The 20,364-nt window shown below is 44.7% G+C and overlaps 1 protein-coding gene across 1 annotated transcript in view; it reads left to right on the forward strand.

The window, feature by feature from the left end:
• Positions 1–798: 798 nt before the first annotated feature.
• The window catches only part of STAC (SH3 and cysteine rich domain), a 361,279-nt gene continuing 341,713 nt past the window's right edge, over positions 799–20,364 (forward strand). The window contains exon 1 of the mRNA XM_066585075.1: positions 799–1,195. Coding sequence (XP_066441172.1) covers positions 1,085–1,195 — 111 coding nt within the window. The 5' untranslated portion in view covers positions 799–1,084. The remainder of the gene's footprint in view (positions 1,196–20,364) is intronic.

Consider the following 20,364-nt stretch of genomic DNA (forward strand, 5'->3'; position numbering starts at 1 on the left):
CTAACCACTCTCTTATATGGCCATATAGGCCAGCTGAGATTTTGACTATCTGCATGTACTGCATTGAATGTATTGCACCATATATGGGATGGGGGCCCAATCCTGGCTCAATATGGGGGATAATATGTTCATGTTTTTGGTTCAGGAGTTTTGTTTGGTCCATAAGATATGACTCTACTGTGATAGCTAGAATGCTTTATATCGAGGTGCCGAAAAACCACTCTCCTATTACTAAGATGGCAAGGTAGGCTTGCTTAGCTTTAGCCAGTTTGGTCTGACTACAGGACCACCTTCAAATCTCACATCTTAAAGTGATACATTACTTTAGTATATTTGCTCCTGTATTTTTAATTGCCTTTGTCTTAGCCCTTTTGCATACATGTAATAAAGATTTATTTTATTTTCATTTTGGGTAGGTAGGACAAATAGGTCATTTTTTTTTTTAAAGTTTAACATTCCTGGCTCAAGGCCCACCGGGGATTCACCTGTTTGAGCCTACGTGTATCATTCATGATCAGCATCAGTTTGTTGTTGGTTGTGGGATCCCTCTTTTTGACCCTTTGATGATTTTTTTTAACTAAAAGCTTTGGATGTTTCAGCACTACAATAAATGATTGGTAGGCTCTCAGCATGCTGTCCTTGTGCAGTAGTAAGGAGGCAGAAGCACATGCCTATACAAGCCATCCTAAGCTGTCTGGAAGTGTGCTCCTCCTTCTCATGCCTCATGTGTAAGCAGCCCAGGCTTTCTGCTTCAGCTCACTTCTATCCTGATCACCAGGGCTGACAGCCACACTTCCATGTCCCATACCTCCAGGCTTTTTTACTATATAAAGGGAGAACACAATTCAACCACACGCTGCGCAGCCCTGCTAAAGCAATTCTAGTCAAAACACAACTTGCCTGGAAGAAGGGACATACAGACGGGATTATCAGAAGAAAATCTGCAGGATAATAAACCAGGCATTTACATCCAACTAATCATGAAGACATGCAAGAGAAGAACAGTAGCAGCCAGTGGTCAATGAGATGCAACGCATTCCCCTTTAATTAAAGGTGACAGAGTTAATAGCTGGTACGTCTTAGAATGATTCCTCCAAGCAGCACAATGGGAGACAGCGTGGAAAAGGATGATGAACTTGCAAACACTGAACAGCCTCCTCATTCTCCAGCTTCCACCAGTAGCCAAGAATCTAAGGTATTGTCTTTTATCTTTCGACTGGGAACTATAGTAGTGACCTACAGGTTGTCAATAAGAGCAACCTACGGGGAGGGAACTTGTCGGAAACCTTCTGTATATGGGGTCTAACCTGAGCCAGGGTATATTTGCCTTAAGAATGTTCTTTACAGCTCATCTCGTTCATTGATTGCTTTACAGGTTAACAACGTGCTGCCTGCAGGATCTCTAAAATATTTCTCTTTGTAGCAACTTTCGCTATTATTTTCTGGTATTAGCAATTCCTTAATATAATGTTATATTAAGGAAATCCTCCCTTTCCAGCTCCGAGCAGGGCTGCTAAAACGCCAGCAGGACCGAAATAAATCAAATTCCCCAATGCTACCTTGCAGATGGTGGTAGCGGATCCAGGTGTTGTTTATGACCACCTGTGTTTAGTGAAGCTATTTCGCACAGAGACTCTTCTTGATGCCCATCAGAATTCTCACAGTTGGTCCAACAAAAACGGTGTTTTTCCAATATTAGCCTTGTAAGTGTAAACTCACGAGGCACATTTATGGCAGACATTTCTCTGATTGCTCCTCACTGAATGGGGCTTTGCAAATATCCACAAGCTGCAGAAACAAGTGCCTGCAAAATAGGTTTTTAGTCAATGATATTTCTTCCCCATGACAAATCTGCCCATGTGAATTTACTCTAATATGAAATAACGGAGAATACATTTCACTAGTATAGTTAACACTGATTTAAGCTGGAGATCATTCTACACTGCAGTACACAGAGAGATGCAATTTTAAAGCTAAATACATTTAAAAGTATATATGTTAGAAAAATTCTGCGCCATTCAACGAAATGTGAGACTAATGTTCTTGAAAAGCATACCTTGCCTATTTTGGAGATACAATTCCGAACTTCAGGTTATCCCGTCACACTGGATAGAGCTCGTACAGCAGGCATACGCAATGCAAGGTGAAGAGTTGGCATGGAACAAATGTTCTCTGTGCCAGTGATGTCTGCTTCTTAGATCAGTTGCAGTGATGGAGTGCTGCTGTCCCCGGAGCCCTGACCTACTGCGTAGTCTTGGTGCTGACTGTTCATTCTTCTAGTCAGGTGCAAATGTTCATGTTTATGCTGCTCGAACAGTACATTAGCAGTAACAGGTCTTTGTACTAACGGGGCAGTGGAAACAGTTTGGAACAAGATCAAGTCGTGCAGTGAATGTATAAACATTGCCTACTTTTTCAATAACTGTTTCAAATGATGATGTGTTCAAGGAAGGACTGAAATGTGGACCTAATGTGAGTCTAAGCATAAGAAAGTGATACAAACCTTATTAACTTTCTTCAGCACTCGTCTTCAGTTTAATGTTAAAGTACTTTCCGTACCATGAAATGCTATATGATAAAGGTTGCATATAACTTCCATGTATATTGGGTTCATCAGCTGCTGCTGGTACTGGTGGAACTTGTCTGTTGTATATACAATTTCTAATCCATTTCATATTGTGAAATGGAATCAGAAAAAAAATGCTAGAGCAAATTATTAAAAGGACTTGTTTAATGTAACACCTGATTCATTACTTGCATTTCCTAGCAATATTTATGTCAAATAGTCCCCAAACCTGATCTCCAGCATCAACTCTGTAGTTGAGAGTCTATTTACATGCTGCTTATAAGGGCGCTTTCACGTGTATGTATTTATCGTGCAAGTTTTGTTAGTTGTGAGATGTACAAAATTCGCACGAAAATGGAACCTATTGTTTTCAATAGATGTATTCATAGAAAAGTCACAACATGTGCTATTTTTTGTGGGGATCTCTCCTATTGTTTTCAATGGGACCACAAAAAAATTGCACCGCACTACTTATCCCCTATCCGACTGCTGAAGTCATTTTCATAATCTCCAATGCTGCCATTGAAGTCAATGGAACAGTAGGGCAGTGTGCGACCTTTATGCACTTGGGGACTGACAGGACCCTTTTTCTTGGGATCAGTGATTGACCCCCACGATCATGAACTCATCCCTAATCCTTTATAACTTGGTACAGCTTCTCTAAAGTACATGAATATGACCCATCTAATTGTACATCATATGTCTGAATTACCATATTAGAATGCATCTCATGGCAACCATGTTTAATCCTATATATGAATCCAGAATATTGATCTTTGATTGCAATATTTTCATATTTTGTTGTTTCACTCACACGCACAGTTCTTTTTGTTTTCAAAGAAGCCACGTTTTTTTGTGTTTTTTGATGCTGTTATTTGAGCCAAAGTCAGAAGAGCATTCAAAAGATACGCTGTATCAATTTCTGTCTTTGGCTTAATAACTGCATGAAAAATTGCCACAGAACAACAACCTGTGTGTGAAACAGTCCTTATACATCAAAAGGTGGGCCATAGAATTTATAGACAGCTGCCAGGCATCCAGGTATAACTGGAAGGTTGTACAGTATCAGATGTTAAAAAGTTTTTTCAGTGCTATAAAGTTAACAGCCTATCCTTCCCATAGGTTTTCAATATCAGATTGGTGGGTGTCTAACACCCAACACTCCTGCCAATCAGCAGCGGCATGTGCGAAGAAGCACAACATCCTCTACTGTTCAGTGGCCCTGAATCCTAGTACAGGTCTCTCCCACTGAAAGTGAGCCCCGACTCCTTCACTTTACATTAGCTGATCACCGGAATGTCATTGTTTGTCCCCATGATGTGATACTGATGACATATACGGAGGAGAGGCCATCAAAATGATTGTAGCGATCAAGTTCAGGTTTGAAGCCTCTTGTAACCAATGTGGACCAGTAGCTTAGTCAAGTAAAGCTGGAGGTCGCTACACAGAAGCAGCAATGGTAATTTAGAGTAGCAGGTGGCAGAGTAGTCAGGTGAAGCTGGAGGTCGGTACACAGAAGCAGCAATGGTAGTTTAGAGGAGCAGGCGGTAGAGTAGTCAGGTGAAGCCAGAGGTCAGTACACAGATGAAGCAATTGTAGAAAGAGGGGCAGTCAAGTAGAGCAACTTGACTACAGGCACAATAATCACGCAGGGAGAAAATGTGCAGGAGCAGGGACTAGGGTAAGGCTCAGCAGCAGAGCTGTGCAGAGGCTCAGTAGAGAGAGCTGCAGCTTGCAGCATTGGAGTTCCTGGGTTCGAGCCCTGACAATTACAATACTGGGAAACGCCTTGAAATAAATTGTCTGCTTTGAATAGTAACGATTTGTTGCTATGATCCTGTGGTGAGATGATAAAGGTAGATTGTCACCGAACTTTTCATGTCAATCTACCACCTTTCTGGTCAGGGAAAAGTTGAGTTGACCTAAACAGATTGTTAAGTGTATTTTCTGCCAAGCAGAGTTCATCAATATTCATTGCACTGCCGGTCTTACCAGAGGGGGCTGCCACTTGCTATTTCTGAGACCAACAAGGAAACATTAGTCATTAGTCATCCTTGAATGTTTTAAGTGATCCATAATCCCAAAGTATGTTAGTCGTGTGTTGGCCTGTGGAAATTGAGGTGGCTGACCTACCAATCAGAAATTGTCAGTGTGTTGGGACATGTTAGGGCACACAGGGTGCTATTTGGGCTTCATCTTGCACATGTGCAGGATCTGGGGAGCTGGAAATAAGTTGACTCTGATGTTTGCCCCTGGGTGCCATACATCACAATTTGGTGACTGTTGGGCCTGTAAACCCTGTATCTGTAACAAGTCCCTCAAAAAGAGTTAGTAATATGGAATAAGACCTGCTGTAATCTGTGGAATATCTCAGTAGCGAGTGTTCAATTACCCCCTGCACCACCACAGGAAAAATGAAGTGTTACTCAGTGGCCACTGAAATCAATGAACTGTTTGTGAAATGCACAAAAATGCTGGGTCTCTAGTTGGGTATTTAAAGATGGGTTTTCTAAGGGACCTTTCACACGAGTGGAATTTGGTGGCAGGGCACACCACAACACATGGAAAATTGTTCACCAAAATCTGCGCTGCTCTGGAATGAAACGGAATGCAGAATTGAAAATAGCTTAATTCTACCTACACTTCCACATTAAAATCCACAAGATCTCAGCCCGGATTTCCACAGTGGCAGCTTGCATTGCATCCTGTGGCAAAATTCTGGCTCATGTGAAAGGTCCCCTCTGCAGACAGACTATTAGTGTCAGTTCACACTGTGGAATTTCAGCTGCAGAATGCATGGCAGAATCTCCCACAATGTACAGTGAGGTTTCCACCAACCCTGTCAGTCACAGGGAAAAATCCACAGCGGATCTAGACGTCCTTTATATGTTCAAATCTTTGGTGCGCTCCGTCACAGAGAAGTGAAGGGTTTTCACTGTGGATTTCATTCTTGCAGGGCATGGTGCTAATTTACTCTACAATGTGCGATCATACCCTTAAGGGCTCATGTCCACGGGGAAAATAGGATTTAGGATCCGCAGCGGATTTCCTGCATGCGGATCCGCACCCCATAGGGATGCATTGACCACCCGCGGGTACATAAATACCCGCGGATCGTCAATAAAAGTGATTTAAAAAAAAATGGAGCATGAAAAAATCTGGACCATGCTCCATTTTCATGCGGGTCTCCCGCGGGGACGGCTCCCGCGGGCTTCTATTGAAGCCTATGGAAGCCGTCCGGATCCGCGGGACACAAAAATCATATTTTACTTACCCGCTCCGTTTCTTCTCTTCGGCGCCGCGCCATCTTCTCTCAGCCGCGGCCGGATAATTTTGCTTCGGACCGGCGCATGCGCGGGGCACGTCACCGACGTCATCGTGCACATCCGCCGGGCCGAAGAATGAAGATCCGGCCGCGACGAGAGAAGATGACGCCGCCGCGAAGAGCAGAAACGGAGCGGATCGGAGGTAAGTTTATTCTCATTTATTCTCCTTTTCGGCGCTCATGTCCGCGGGGCAGGAGGGACCCGCTGCAGATTCTCCATGGAGAATCCGTAGCGGGCCCGATTTTCCCCGTGGACATGAGGCCTTAGGCTTTTTTACACGAGCGTAAGCGCAAAACCACTTGCTCCTGCACAACGTATTTGCGCAATGAAAGAGTATTTTTTGCATGCGCTAGTATTGTGCATATTTGCACAGGTATGGCTGTTCGCGGTTACGCGCAGTGTTTTGCACATAAATATGGTCACATTTGCGCATCCCCATAGGCTTTGGGACCTTTGGTGCGCAAGTACACACCAAAATAGAGAATGTTGCGTTTCCTTTCATGTGCACGAAATGCTTATTGTAAGAGAACCCATTGAAATCAAATGGTTCTGTTCTCTGCATATTGTGCGTGCAAATACACTTGTGTGAAAAAGTCTATGCGGGTGCGAAAAAAGGCACATATGTGTGCTCGGGCAGGCGCAAAACACTGCATACCTGTGAACACCAGCACCTTATTTGGCTTAATAGCCATTTAAATTAGCCTGGGGTGATTCCCTTGCCTATGTAAAGTAGCAGTGCCTGTATTTGCACAGCCACGCAGGGGCGAGCGTTTTGTGAGTTTTTGCGCTTATGCTTATATGAAGAAGTCCTTACTCACGGGCTCTCATTTCTAGATCTAGGTAGAATATTATCCTATCCTTAGACTCATTATATTGTAATTAAGATGTCATTTATAACGAGGCGTACGTGAATCTCAGCCGAAGCGGACTGTCTTTAAATATGCTGCTTGATGAAGGCCGGGTCCGCGGCAGAGCGATGCTTGCGCGGTGCCGCTAGTGCTGGCGTCCTGCTACTAATTGAGCCGGGAGGTTGGAGGTTACAAGTAGAGCAGTTTGAGTTAGATGAGTTGTGATTACCTGATGGGTAGAAAAGCTTTTTAAAGCACTAAAAATAGATGCAAGCGTTTTTCTTTTGTGCTTTATTCTTACGGGCTAATAGCTTTACAAAGCCGGAGCCGGTAGCTTCAACCATCTGTTTGTAGCTCCCGATATCACTTCTTTTTACTGTCATTTTGTCTACCTCTCCAGTTCTCCGTAGTGGACAGTAATACGTTCGCTTTGTGCTGCGGCAGACATAAGTACATCCGTGTCGCGCTCCATAATCTATTGACCTGCTGAAATTACATCTGCAATTAAAATCAGGTTAGAGATTATTTAGTTATGTGACTCATAGCTCTGCTAATACTTGTAATTGAATTGTTCCACTCAGCAGATCAGAGCAGTCTGATTCCTGGTCCACGAGCCATTCATGTACAGTGAATGATGCCCCTCCGTGCTCTAATAGTTCTGAACCGCCACTCTCCTGCACTGCAGACCGGTAGGACATGAATATGCTGAAGGTTACCGATTAACTTGGGCACAGATACCTTATGATGCACTTTGTATCGACACACTGAAGGCTGATGCTTTGCTGCTATTTGGCTGTTTCTTTGCATACAAAGTGTCTGTTTGGTTGTAATTAATGAGGACGGGCAAACGGGCGGATTCCTATTGCGGAGTATGCAATCGATGTCCATGCGGTGGATCTGCGGCAAAACGCAGGTATTGAAAAGCATGTACTTAGGCTTTTTTCATCACACTTACATATACGAATTGCGTATTCCGTGAGCAGAGGAAAAATCATGGCATGCTCTATTTTGCAGCAGATTCTGCGCAGACGGCCTCCATTAAAATGAATGGAGACCGTGCGACCCGCAGTCCATACGCAATTAACATTGTGTATGGGCCGCAGGTAGCTGCGTCATCCCTAAGAGACGGTGCGGTAAATGCAAACATTAAAACAAACTGTAATGTGCATGACTGACGTTGAGCCGCTGTGGTCATGTGTAATACAGCAAAATAAGGTATGCAGGGTCACCAGCTGAGTTCACAAATAGGATCCACTGCGGGCCACCTGCATGAGGAATCCAGTGCACCCGTGTGGGCCTGGCCTGAAAGTCCATATTGGAAAAATGGCAACAGTTTTAGCATGGCATAAAGAAATTGGTTGTGCCATCCTGTTAAAGGTGGCATGAAATAAATTAGAATCTGCATCGCTCTTGCACATGGGCTGTTTGTGTTGTTCAACAGAATAAGACTGAGCTGCCATACCAGACACATGGCCAAGTGGACACTCTTTCTAGAAAAAAGATAATACTGCTAAAATCTGGCCGTTCCTCACCACGGGCATTCTAAGGATACTTGTTGTCGCCCTCATCCACTCCCGAGTCGACCACTGCAACTCGCTATTCATTGGCTTTCTCCGCACCACGCTCGCTCCACTCCAATGCATACTGAATGCGGCAGCTAGGCTCATTTTTCTATACAGCCCTTTCTCAGACGCCTCTGCACTCTGCCAGTCACTGCATTGGCTGCCCATCCACTGCAGAACTAAATTTAAACTCCTCACCCACAAACTGTCCATGGCGCTGCGCCACCGTATATCCCCTCCCTCCTGTCCGTGCACTACCCAGTCCGCACACTCTAAACAGCCAACACACTCAGACTAAACACCCCTCTAATACGAACCACACATGCTCATCTACAGGACTTCATCAGGGCATCACCAACCCAAACGTTCTACCCAAAGGCATCCGGACAATTCCCGATGCACGAAATTTCAGATGCGCCTTAAAAACTCACCTCTTCAGGGAGGCATACCAAATCTCCTGATGTAGTCCCCCTGCCCCTCTCTACGGCTCCCCAAACCTTCCACTCTGCTTATCGCATTCGACCTCTACCCCTTCACCTCCATACCGCCCCCACCCCGTTTACTTTCTAATAACTGATTTTCACATGTAACTCCCATACTGCCTGCGTTCCCCCATGCCTCACCCCCCTTGTACCTCCTGTATCACCCCCACCCCATTTGTTTTAAACTGATTGTATATCACATGTAATTGTTGCATTGTCTGTGTTTCTCCTATGTTTGAAAGCGCTGCGGAACAAGTTGGCGCTCTACAAATAAAGATTATTATTATTAATATTTTCTAATCTCGTACTGTACAAACCTTATAGCACCACATAAGAGACTAATACAAATTACCATATTACGGTTCCATACAAGCTCTAAGTTTAATGGAGATGTAATATGGCCTCCACAAAAGTGGCCATTTTGTGCCTCTGTATGCCTCGGATGTGTATGTCACGTTTCATCATGGTTTTATATGTATTCATACGTTGTATCCCCAGCGAGTACTGAGGAAGAGATTCCCATACCTCTAAACGCGATTACAAGCTGGTTTTAATAATAAACTAGAATTTTTGGCAAATACCAGATTTCAGTCATTTATGTCTGATGGTCGTGCCACATTCACCCCTCTGAAAGAAATATTTTCCTTGTTTGCTGTTTTATGCGCTTAGCCCTTGGGTATAACATTATATAGGGTGGGCTGCACCTTCCAAAAACAAAAATACTTTTTCATCGTATCCCTGCAACCAAGCTTCAAACTTCCATTTCATTCTTTTACTCCTCCACCGGGGTTACTAAGCCTTTTTTTGCTTCAATTACTTTACATGTCTTATTATGGAAGGCTAACAACAATACATGGCTTCGTATAAAAGAGCCATATGGGGCAGACCTCTTTGGGGTGCTTTCTGCAAGAAATGCTCCTCAATTATCTCTTGCAGGTTAAGAACACGGGGGTCCAAAAATACTGCTGTCACTCTAGTATGTCAATCGGGAGACGTATTGTCTCTCCTTGAAGAGAGCACCTAGAAGGTGTTTGAGGAGATATTAGGCCTTATACAACCATGCATGCTTCTATAGGTAATATGCAAAAAAGAAAGATGGAACAATACCCCTGCAGCACTATCTATTGAATGGCAGCATTCCTGCAAATCAATGTCCGACCCTTTATACAGATCTTAACAATGATTGGAAATTGAAAACCAAGCCAGAATCCATGCACAGAGGTGATTGCCCCTCATCAGTGTGCAGTAGGATCCTGGCTTGGCCTATAGCGTGAGTCATTATCACATATTGATTTAGCAGTGGGAAATGATTAGAAGTGTTTCTAAGGTGACATTCCTTTTTTTCACTATCTCAGACCAGGGGTGGGTTGAGAACCAAGCTCTGGAAACTCAGAACATTCTGGTTGAATGTCATTCATTGCCCGCATCTTCAATGGTCTCAAAAAGACTTTTTTCATGTTGAACCATAATTTAACTAGTATGGAATGGGATGTGCTAAAGGCCTACCTTAGGGAAATTCTCATCCAAGCTGTCAACTGTGTTTAGAGAGGGTAGCGACTGCTGGGACAGAAACTTCAGAGGCGCCTAGAGGAGACAGAGTCTTAATTTATCAAAACGATATACAGGATGCCTTGAATTACTGGATGGAAGCTCAGGAGGCCTTGAATCAATATGTCTTAGAATCAGTGAGCAGTGAAAGGAGCTTTATGAAGCATTTTTTCAGCATTTTCGAGTAACTGCCTGCTCGTCCGAAAAGATGCGGGGGAGAGCGGGGGGTAACGGGGGGAAGATCGCTCTTTCCTCCCCCCCTGCTCCCTCCAGCTCCCCCAGCTCACTCCTGCCGCCCCCCGAATCTTTTTGGACGAGCAGGCAGTTACTCGAAAATACCGATGCTCTCTCAAGTAATTTCCTTAACCGAGCATACTCGCTCATCTCTACTGGCTACTCTTGCTGAAGCTTAGACTTGCTCCTCACATAAAAAAAATGAATGGGGAGAAATTGATACCAACGTTACAGAGATATTATATTATTTCCATGCTTCGCCATATTCTTCTAAGATTAGTGTAACTGTTGAACAAATATCTCAGTACCTGTCAGATATACCTTTGTCTAAGTTACCTGATGAGCAACAATGCTAGTTAGACTCCTCTGTACTTTTGGCAGAATTGTAGGAAGCAGCAGAGTCTATGCCCACCAATCAGGCTCCGGGGATGGAGGGGCTACTGACAGAGCCATATAAATGATTTGACGTAAGTGGTCTCTAGTGAGGCTGTTCTTGGGCTCCCACCCTCTATGCATAAAGCAGTCATAGTTGTGATACCTAAACCTGGGAAAAACTGCGTGTTGGTGAAATCTTTTAGACCCATAGTCTTGTTTTTGGTGGCCGTCAAAATTATAGCAAAAGTCCTAACTAATAGATTATCTCAAGTGATTTTAACTTAAATCAAACTAGATTTATACCAGATAAGATCACTGCAATTAATATTCAGTGGCTGTTCATTCACTGATAGATAGCGGTGGATAAAAACGGTGATGTGCTAAAGGCCTGCCTTAGGGAAATTCTTAGGGATATGCTTGTCAGGTGCTGCTAAAACGTTCAACAGCCTGGAATTGGAACTCTTGTGGGATGTTATGCTTCAATTATGGTTCTGTAAACAGTCAATAGTATGAATAAAGTTGTTACTTACAAATTCTCAGGCAGGTATGCAGGTGAATGGCAGTTTCACCGCCTCCTCTAGAGGTACGCGATAGTGGTGTTCCCTTTGCCAATCTTATTAACTCTGGCGAATTAACCCCTTATGAGCAAGATTGGATCCCATCCAGGTATATCCGGTTTTAAGCACAGTCATATTAGGGTAAGATGGCATTATATGCAGATGATATATTAAAGTCTTAGGAGGATATCTGTTATCGACGAGTACGGCAAATTCTCAGGTCTTGCTATTAATTGGAACAAGACTATTCTGGAGCCAGTCGATAAATCTGATTTGATAGTTAATATTGCACATTCTCCATTGGAGTGTGCGCCGTCCTTTAAATACTTAGGAGTCTATATCTTAAAATGCATTAATGATTTAGTACAACTACATTGGGATTCCTTAGGCTTCTTTCCCACAAGCGTATATCGGCCTGCTGTTTTCACGGCCAGACGATATACGCTGGGATCTGGTGCATTGGATTCCAATGCATCAGATCACATGGCCGTATTCTCGCCCAGCAAGCCAATATAGCACAGGACATTTTTACATCGGGCCCAAAAGATAGTCCTGGAACTATCTTTTGGGCTGGGATACGTCGGCCGCTGCATGGGCTCCTACTTAGCTCCGTCCCCGTCCCGCCCCCTCTCATTGCAAAGAGCGAGTTGTGAGGAAAGCCGAGGTGAGCCTGCGAGGGGAAGGGTGGGGAAAGGGGCAACGGCATGGCAGCCTCGGCGTATATGCCCCAGGTCCCATGTCGTGTGGAAGGCTCGAATAAACGTTAGATTTGTGTGCCCGTTCATGAGCTTTTACGCCCTAGATGGTAGCATATATCGTTCGGCCGTGAAAAGGGCGGACGATATACGCTCGTGGGAAAGAAACTTTAATGTCAAAGTTTAGGTGAGAATTGGATGTGTGGTGCAAATTGCAAATTGGCATCCCAATAGCAGCACTTTAGGGGATGGGAGGGAACTGAGGATACTAATTTTATATTGCTTAAATATTTTTTGACGGCGACACACTTGTTTAACGTCTTGGAAGAGCAGGTTTTCAAGTGTAATGCCACTCACCTTCACATTATATCCCTCATGCATGATGTATGGTGAAAAGTCAGACAGTTGATGGGCATTAAGGGTTGTACTCTGTCTATAACAGTGGTGGCGAACCTATGGCACACGTGCCAGAGGCGGAACGCAGAGCCCTCCCTGCTGGCACGCACCTCCGTCGGCCATTTACCACGTTAGTGAATGCCGGCAGGGGCCACGGCTCCCCTGCAGGTATTCACTCAGCGGAGCTGATCCCGGTGCACTGCAACGTCAGTGTGCACCCGGGATCCTCCTCGCCTGAAACTTCCTCTTTGGTTCCGCGAGAGAACGGGGAAGGCGTCCAGCAGCACATACTGATGTCACAGTGTGCACCCAAAATCAGTGCCAGCAGCAGAACCAAGCAGAAGAGGGGGTAAGTATATGGGTCTCCGGGGGCGCGCTATTACTACTGGGGGCCAATGTGGGATGTCACTATTACCACTGGGGTCGCTGTGGAGTGTCACTATTACTGCTGGGGCTGCTGTGGGGGGTCACTATTACCACTGGGGCCGCCATGGGGGTTACTATTGCTGCTGGGGTATGTTTACATGTGGTGGAAATGCTACAGAATGTCCTCAGCGGAAATTTCTGTGGCAAATTCTGCAGCATTTCCACATCCCAAAAGCACTCAAAATCTGCACCCTGTCTATTTTAAAACAGCCTTGTTCTTTTTATAATGACGAAGGCAAAATCATACGTCGTGATAAGCCCCGCCCCCTGACATGTTGGCACTTTACGTTAAATAAGTGGATTTAGGGTTGCTGTTTGGGCACTCATTCTCTAAAAGGTTCGCCATCACTGGTCTATACCTATTTGGCATACTCCTTGGCTCTCAGACCTCAAAATTTAATGCACATCTCCTTTTCCACCACATAAAAAACAACTCATCTGGGAGAAAAAGCACCTCGCAATTTTATCACTGGATCCTCATTGGGGTAGCTCCACTTCCTTTTTTTATCACTTCTGTTCCTACAGCATTGGAAGGAGAAGAGGATTATGAGCATATGTCAAGTGATAAATGAGAAGAAGTTAAAATATTTTGACCAATTACAAACTTTATGGTTTGACACACACACTAATTTCCATAAAAACTTACAATTGCAGCAAGCCTATATAGTGGAAAGGGCTTCCTAGAACCTAATCATCACCTCCTTTGCCCCTGCGGAGATTATCAGGAATGCAAGGTCTATGGCATGTACAATTCAACTCACAATACCCATCTAAGATGACGGGAAAATAGGAAAGGGACATTGGTCCCATTAAGAACAAAATTGTCCTTCAGTGAGTCGCACCACTTATCGCAAGTATCTATGATACACAGAATATATAGAACACCAGACTTTTTGCATGAAATTGGGCTGAAAGATTCTCTACTATTCTGGAATAATATAACACTCAGTAATAGCACCTATCAGGTGCTCCTTGCTGCTCCTCCCTTAGTGCATGTCCTGGGATATATGTGGGATTCTGCAGTGGATAAAGTGGCTGAAGCAAGAATGCTTTATATGGCTAGGAAATTGATAACAGCACTGGCTGGATGAAAAATCACCGATAATAGGGAATTTCTAGAAAAAGTAAATTAGCTGTTATCCTTGGAGAAAGGGAGATACGGTACTTGAGGAGGGCACACCTGGACTGGTGCCCTTGCACGTAGTCAGCAGTAGTATGATGTTGAGCAATCAGCTCCGGAGAACAGATGCATAGATGTGTAGCTCAATCTGTGACAATATGGTTAGTGTTGGTTTGAGGCACTCTCTGCCCTGCTGACTACCAGGAGAATATGGTAAAACTGTGATGTCTATGCAGTCGTTGTAATAGATGTGGATTATATTGACAATTTTGTATTGAAGAAGACGACAGATTGCACTCTCTATTTTTTGTAAAAACATTTAGGCCGCTCTCACACAGACCGTTTTTTACAGTGCTTAGTGCGGCTAAATGCTGTAAAACTCTTCCAGTGATTTCAATGGGCCTTCTCAGATGAGCATTCGAACGTGGCATTTCTAACGCTGCAATTTTTGAATGTTGCCTGCTCTATTTTTTGTGTTTTAGCGCTTTTTTTTTGCACCCATTGTAATGATGGGGTGCAATAAAAAAACGCTGTCTAACACGTTTGAAAACGCTGCTCAAAAACGCAATGTTTAAACAGGCGCCTGGGAGAGAGCAGCCTTATTCAGAGTGTTTATGTTGCGTTACGTTTTTTTTGTAATGGTGGTATGTAGGGGGGAAGGAGAGATTGCGGTGAGATCGGGTGGTTTCTATCTTTCTGGGTTACTTTTTTAGCTAATTACAACTATTTTTAATGTTGTAACTAATTTAGGCTGCGTGCAGACTATCATGTGTTTCAGTATTTGCAGGTAGGTTCTCGCTTCCCTTCTAGGCACAACAGAGGAATGACCTATGCATGGACTAACATTATGTTATCAATAGGAGGACAAATCTTAGAGGAGATCAGGCTATGGGCATCATTATGCTTGTGCTTCCTGAGAAAGCAATTAAGATGCAAATAAGGATATATCTATTTAACCTTTGATATACTGGCTTGAGAGGCTTGAGAGACAATGAGAATTCAGCCACTGCTTCCCTATCTGTGCTGATGGCTAGTGATCCTTTCTTAAATCTTTTGAAATCTTTCAGAATAGAAAACATTTTTTTTTTACATAAAAAGATATTTTGTATGGCTTTAACCTATTTATTGTCTATAAGACTACCCGAGAGCTTCAGGTGCAACTCGCATCAGACACCACACGGACACCTGCCCTTATGCTGTCTGATACACAGGCTGCCCGCACATTTACATGCATTTGCATGTCCTAATTCTCATCGTGATATGGACAAGAATAGAACATGCAATGTGACACAGACTGAGTGAAAATACTCTGTAGTGTATGCTGCCCCATTGAATAATATTGGTCAGTATGCTGTCCTTTTTTTTTTACATGCGACACACAGGTGAAAAAAATGCTAGTGCATCTGACACCCAAGATTGATGTGTCTCTGGAAAAAATGGACTATTTTCAGTAGTAGCATTGGGTATTGTATCTTGTCTCCCCCACAAAAATGGGTGGAGACCTGTAGATTGACAGGTCACACCTTGTACCGCCCCCCAAAGCTGCGAATTGGTGTCCTGCTGGAGAGCACAGAGAGCCCAGACCTTCCCTGCGCTGCTACCCTTCGAGAACAGGGCCAGCGGCTACATCCATGCTATCAGATATGGTGATAGCGGGCCCCTGTAAAGCGGTGCTGCAGAAGGTCAACAGGACAGCGGCAGCGGGGGGAGACTTGGCCGCGCAAGAGCGCCAAAACAAGGCATCCATCCCTGCTGCTACCAGAGCCCTGTAAAGCGCCACTGTACCTGCACAGCAGGAGGGCAGTTCACAGCACTGGGGCTGGCTACAGTGGCAGAGCAGGAGCGCCGACAGGACCAGGCACAGCGTTGGGGATGAGTGACAGCTGTCACCTGGCTAGCTGGTCGGGTGGGGAAATTATGGCACGGGGGCCTCAGGAGCAGCATCTCCACATCTCCCAGTCGGCCAGCGCATGATGTACTACTGCAGCAAGCGGGGCCAGGAGGATAAGCAGGAAGAAGAGATAATTGCCGACTCAGTCCAGGTGTGTGTCTCCAGCAGCCAATCCGGAGCTGGGAGCGTTCCCTCTAGTTCTGGCAGCCCAGCCCATGTCTCCACCCATAACTGTGGTGGAGACAAGATACAACAATACTGTAGCATTGAGTATTAGCAGTAGTAGCAGTAGTAGCAAACTGCACTAATCCATTTTTTCCCTTGGAGGGAGTTGTGCCAACATTGAAAGTTATTCGCTATCCACAGGAAAGGGAAAAACTTTCTTATCAGTGGGCTCCAACTACTGAGGCTCCCACCAATCACAAGAACAGGGATTTCAAGGTCCCGCATGAATGGAGCAGCCTTTAAGCATGTGTATCATTCCTCTATTCATTTACATGAATTCATGAATGGGTGAGTGCTGCCTCTGATTGCCTGAGCGCAGGGACAAATCAAAGGCAGCTCTCAGCTGTCATTCAATAGCTGAGAGCTGCCTCTGATTGGTGAAAGTGCTCAGCCAATCAGAGGCAGCCCATTCAGCAGGCAGGGATTTTAAATCCCTGGCTGCTGAATACTACTCAGAGCAGTGCAGGAGAAGAGCCGGATGGACACGGCTGAGCCCCGGGAGCTGCAGAGAAGTGAGTATACATTTTTTACACATTTTTGGATTGATTTTCAGCGAAGGGCTTATATTTGAAGCCCTTCCCCGAAAATCACTGGAGCGCTTGCCGGCAGCCCATTGCTTTCAATGGAGCTGGATGTATTGCCGGCTCCATTGAATTCAATGGGAGAACATCACTCTCCTCTGCCACAGCTGTGACAGCTGTAGCAGAGGATCGCCATCTTCACTATGTTCTCAATGGGGTCAGCACTGCTGCCGCCGGCTCCACTGAGCTCAAGGTGAAACCCCTGGATGCGATAGCATCTAGGGGTTTCACATACACAGAACATCGGTTTGCCGCAGAACGCAGTTATGTGCATCCTAAAGTCTGACTTTGGCTTGAAGGAATGCTGCCTTTCAATAGGTGACACTGTGGAGGATTATTCCATCTCCCTTATTTGCAGGCAGAGATTTCCACAGTCTCACTGGGCTTACAGTAAAGAACGCCCTTCTGTGTTGGTGATGTAGATGTAGAGGATGCCCTCTTGTTACTGACGCAGTCCTTGGTATAAACAGATCACGGTAGAGATCCTTGTATTGTCCCCTCATGTATTTATACATAGTTAATTTAATTGCCCCTTAGTCATCTTTTTTTCCAGGGTGAAAAGTCCTAATTTTGGTAGCCTCTCTGGGTATTCCAGTTCTCTCATTCCATGTATTAATTTAGTTGCCCTTCTTTGAACCCCCTCATGCACTGCAACATCCTTCCTGGACAGCGGTGTCCAGAACTGTACACAGTATTCCATGTGGGGCCTAACAAGTGCCTATAGTGGAAGAATAATGTTCTCGTCCCTCGCCCCTATACCTCTTTTAATGCACCCCAAGACTCTAGTAACTTTTGCAGCAGCTGACTGGCATTGGTTGCTCTAGTTAAATCTACAATCCAGTAGTACCCCCAGGTCTTTTTCCATATCACTTTTCCCTAACTGTACCCCATTTAGTGTATATTGGTGACATCCATTTCTCCTGCCCATGTGCATAACCTTACATTTATCCACATTGAACATTTGCCATTTTTCTACCCCCCCCCCCCCCAGTTTATCTACATCCTTTAGTACCTGTACATTGTCCTCCGTTGTGTTAATTGTCTTATATAATTTTGTGTCATCTATAAATATTGATATTTTGCTGTGCAGCCCCTCTATCAGGTCGTTGATAAATATATTGAACAGAATGGGGCCTAATACCGAACCCTGTGGCGCCCCACTAGCAACGGTGACCCAATCAGAGTACGAGCCATTTATTACCACCCTCTGCTTTCTATCTCTGAACCAGTTCTTTACCCATTTACACACGTTTTTGCCCAGTCCGAGCTGCCTCATTTTGTATATTAGCCTATTATGTGGCACTGTGTCAAATGCTTTAGAGAAGTCCAGATATACGAGATCAATAGAATCTCCCAGGTCCAGTCTAGAGCTTACTTCATCGCAGAAGCTGATATACTGGTATACTATGCCATACTGGTATACTATGCCATGTGCTGCTCATATAGGGGTTAGGGGCTGGGGCCTCCTCTGACTCAGGGCCCGCCAGGGATCTATCGGTTCACCTGTGGGCCAGTCTGAGCCCCCTCTTTCAGCCTTTGAAAGGGATTATGTTCTATCTGCGTCTTCAGAATAAAGAGAGACGATAGAGGGTGGATTCGGCTCAGCTTTCCTTTCTCAGGGCTCATGTCCACGGGCAAAATGACATTTAAAATCCGCAGCGGATCTCCCGCGCGCGGATCCGCACCCCATAGGGATGCATTGACCACCCGCGGGTACATAAATACCCGCGGATCGTCAATAAAAGGCATTTTAAAAAAAATGGAGCATGAAAAAATCTGGACCATGCTCCATTTTCATGCGGGTCTCCCGCGGGGACGGCTCCCGCGGGCTTCTATTGAAGCCTATGGAAGCCGTCCGGATCCGCGGGAGACCTAAAATAGGAATTTAAAGTATTTACCTATCCGGCGCGGGCGGGGAATGTCAGCTGTTCCTCACGGCCGCATCTTCCTTGCTTCGGCTCGGCGGATGTGCCCGGCGCATGCGCGCAGCACGTCGACGACGTGCCGCCGGCGTCAGGAATTCATCCGCCGGCCGAAAATGAAGATCCGGCCGTGAGGAACAGCTGACATTCCCCGCCCGCGCCGGATAGGTAAATGTTTTTAAATTGCTATTTTCGGCGCTCATGTCCGCGGGGCAGGAGGGACCCGCTGCAGATTCTCCATTGAGAATCTGCAGCGGATCTGATTTTCCCCGTGGACATGAGGCCTCAGGGATATTTTTAGCATGTGCACTCACCGCCTTTCGCATCACAAATGCATTTTCCCCTCCGTGCACGGCACATCAAGGGGCGATCATCTATTAAGTGGATGCATCTGAGAATAATGATTTCCTATTAAGCCTTATGAACTCTGATCACTCTGCACAGTTTTATTACATTGACAGTAACGGTACAAACAAATGTCTAGAGAACAATCTGCACCTGAAAGCCAGAGAAATCCTCTTCCTTTCATGTTTTCTGGGATTGCCATGGCAACACATATGATGTCACGGGGAGAGAATCCACAGCGTCAGCATATAAGCAGAACAGACTGATTCTACGGGATGCTGCCTACATTCTGACACAAGGCATAAGTCATCTTAAAAATCAGTTGCAGCTTCCAGCCACTTCTGAGGAAGACCGGCTTAAGATACGTCTTTGTGTTTTCCTAATAAATAAGTATTTATATGAAATACATAACTATTTCATGCATCACGGCTCAAAAACTGTCAATTCCACTTAACACTGGAAAGCGGAATTTAAATTATTTTATATGTGTGGTATATATTTCTCTTTACACAATTTATTATTTTATCAATGCCTCTAGCTGTGCCCAGTGGCTCCAACATGACCAGGGAAAGACATGGAGGAAGAGGAGGTGGTGATACTTGAGGCATGCTGTGTCATCCAATCTATGACCTGTGTGCTGCGGATATAACACACAGGCTGAGCCACTGCTAAGGAATGGCGGTAGGCTTACCTCACCTCCTGCAGAACAGGGCACTATTGTTTAAATAGGAGCCACTTGAAGTTTCAACTTGGCCCAACCTATACCATCATCATCAACACGTCCCCTACCCTTTACCCTCTTCATGTTTGCTTTTTATTTATTTTTTTATTACTTTTTTTGTGTAGTTTTATGCAACTTATCAGCTAATTTTGTAGTTTGTTGAAAACATTTGCAGACCTTTTGCGAAAGATCTGCAAATAATTCATAGTGGCTGGACTGGTGACTTTGAATGACATTTAAGACCACTGACACGCAATGTGTATATTTGCTGTTTCCCTGTTTGGCTTTCATTTTGTTTTATATTAACCAAAAATGCAATCCCTGGGTGGCACGATATGTGAGAACAGAAAGCTAAAGAGTTTAGCTTGTATCTTTGTGAACTGTCCCTCTTCGGTGCAGCGTAATCGAATTCTCCTCACCCTGTGTAAGCTGTGTAAGATCTGCAAATAGATTTGCAGTGGCTGGACTGACGACTTTGAACAAATTTGGTGTCATCATCAAGGCACCCTGGCTGCTGATTGGCCAAAAAGTGACCTCTGCAGCA

This window comes from Eleutherodactylus coqui, chromosome 12 (genome assembly GCF_035609145.1).
Source record: "Eleutherodactylus coqui strain aEleCoq1 chromosome 12, aEleCoq1.hap1, whole genome shotgun sequence".
NCBI classification, from domain to species: Eukaryota; Metazoa; Chordata; class Amphibia; order Anura; family Eleutherodactylidae; genus Eleutherodactylus; species Eleutherodactylus coqui.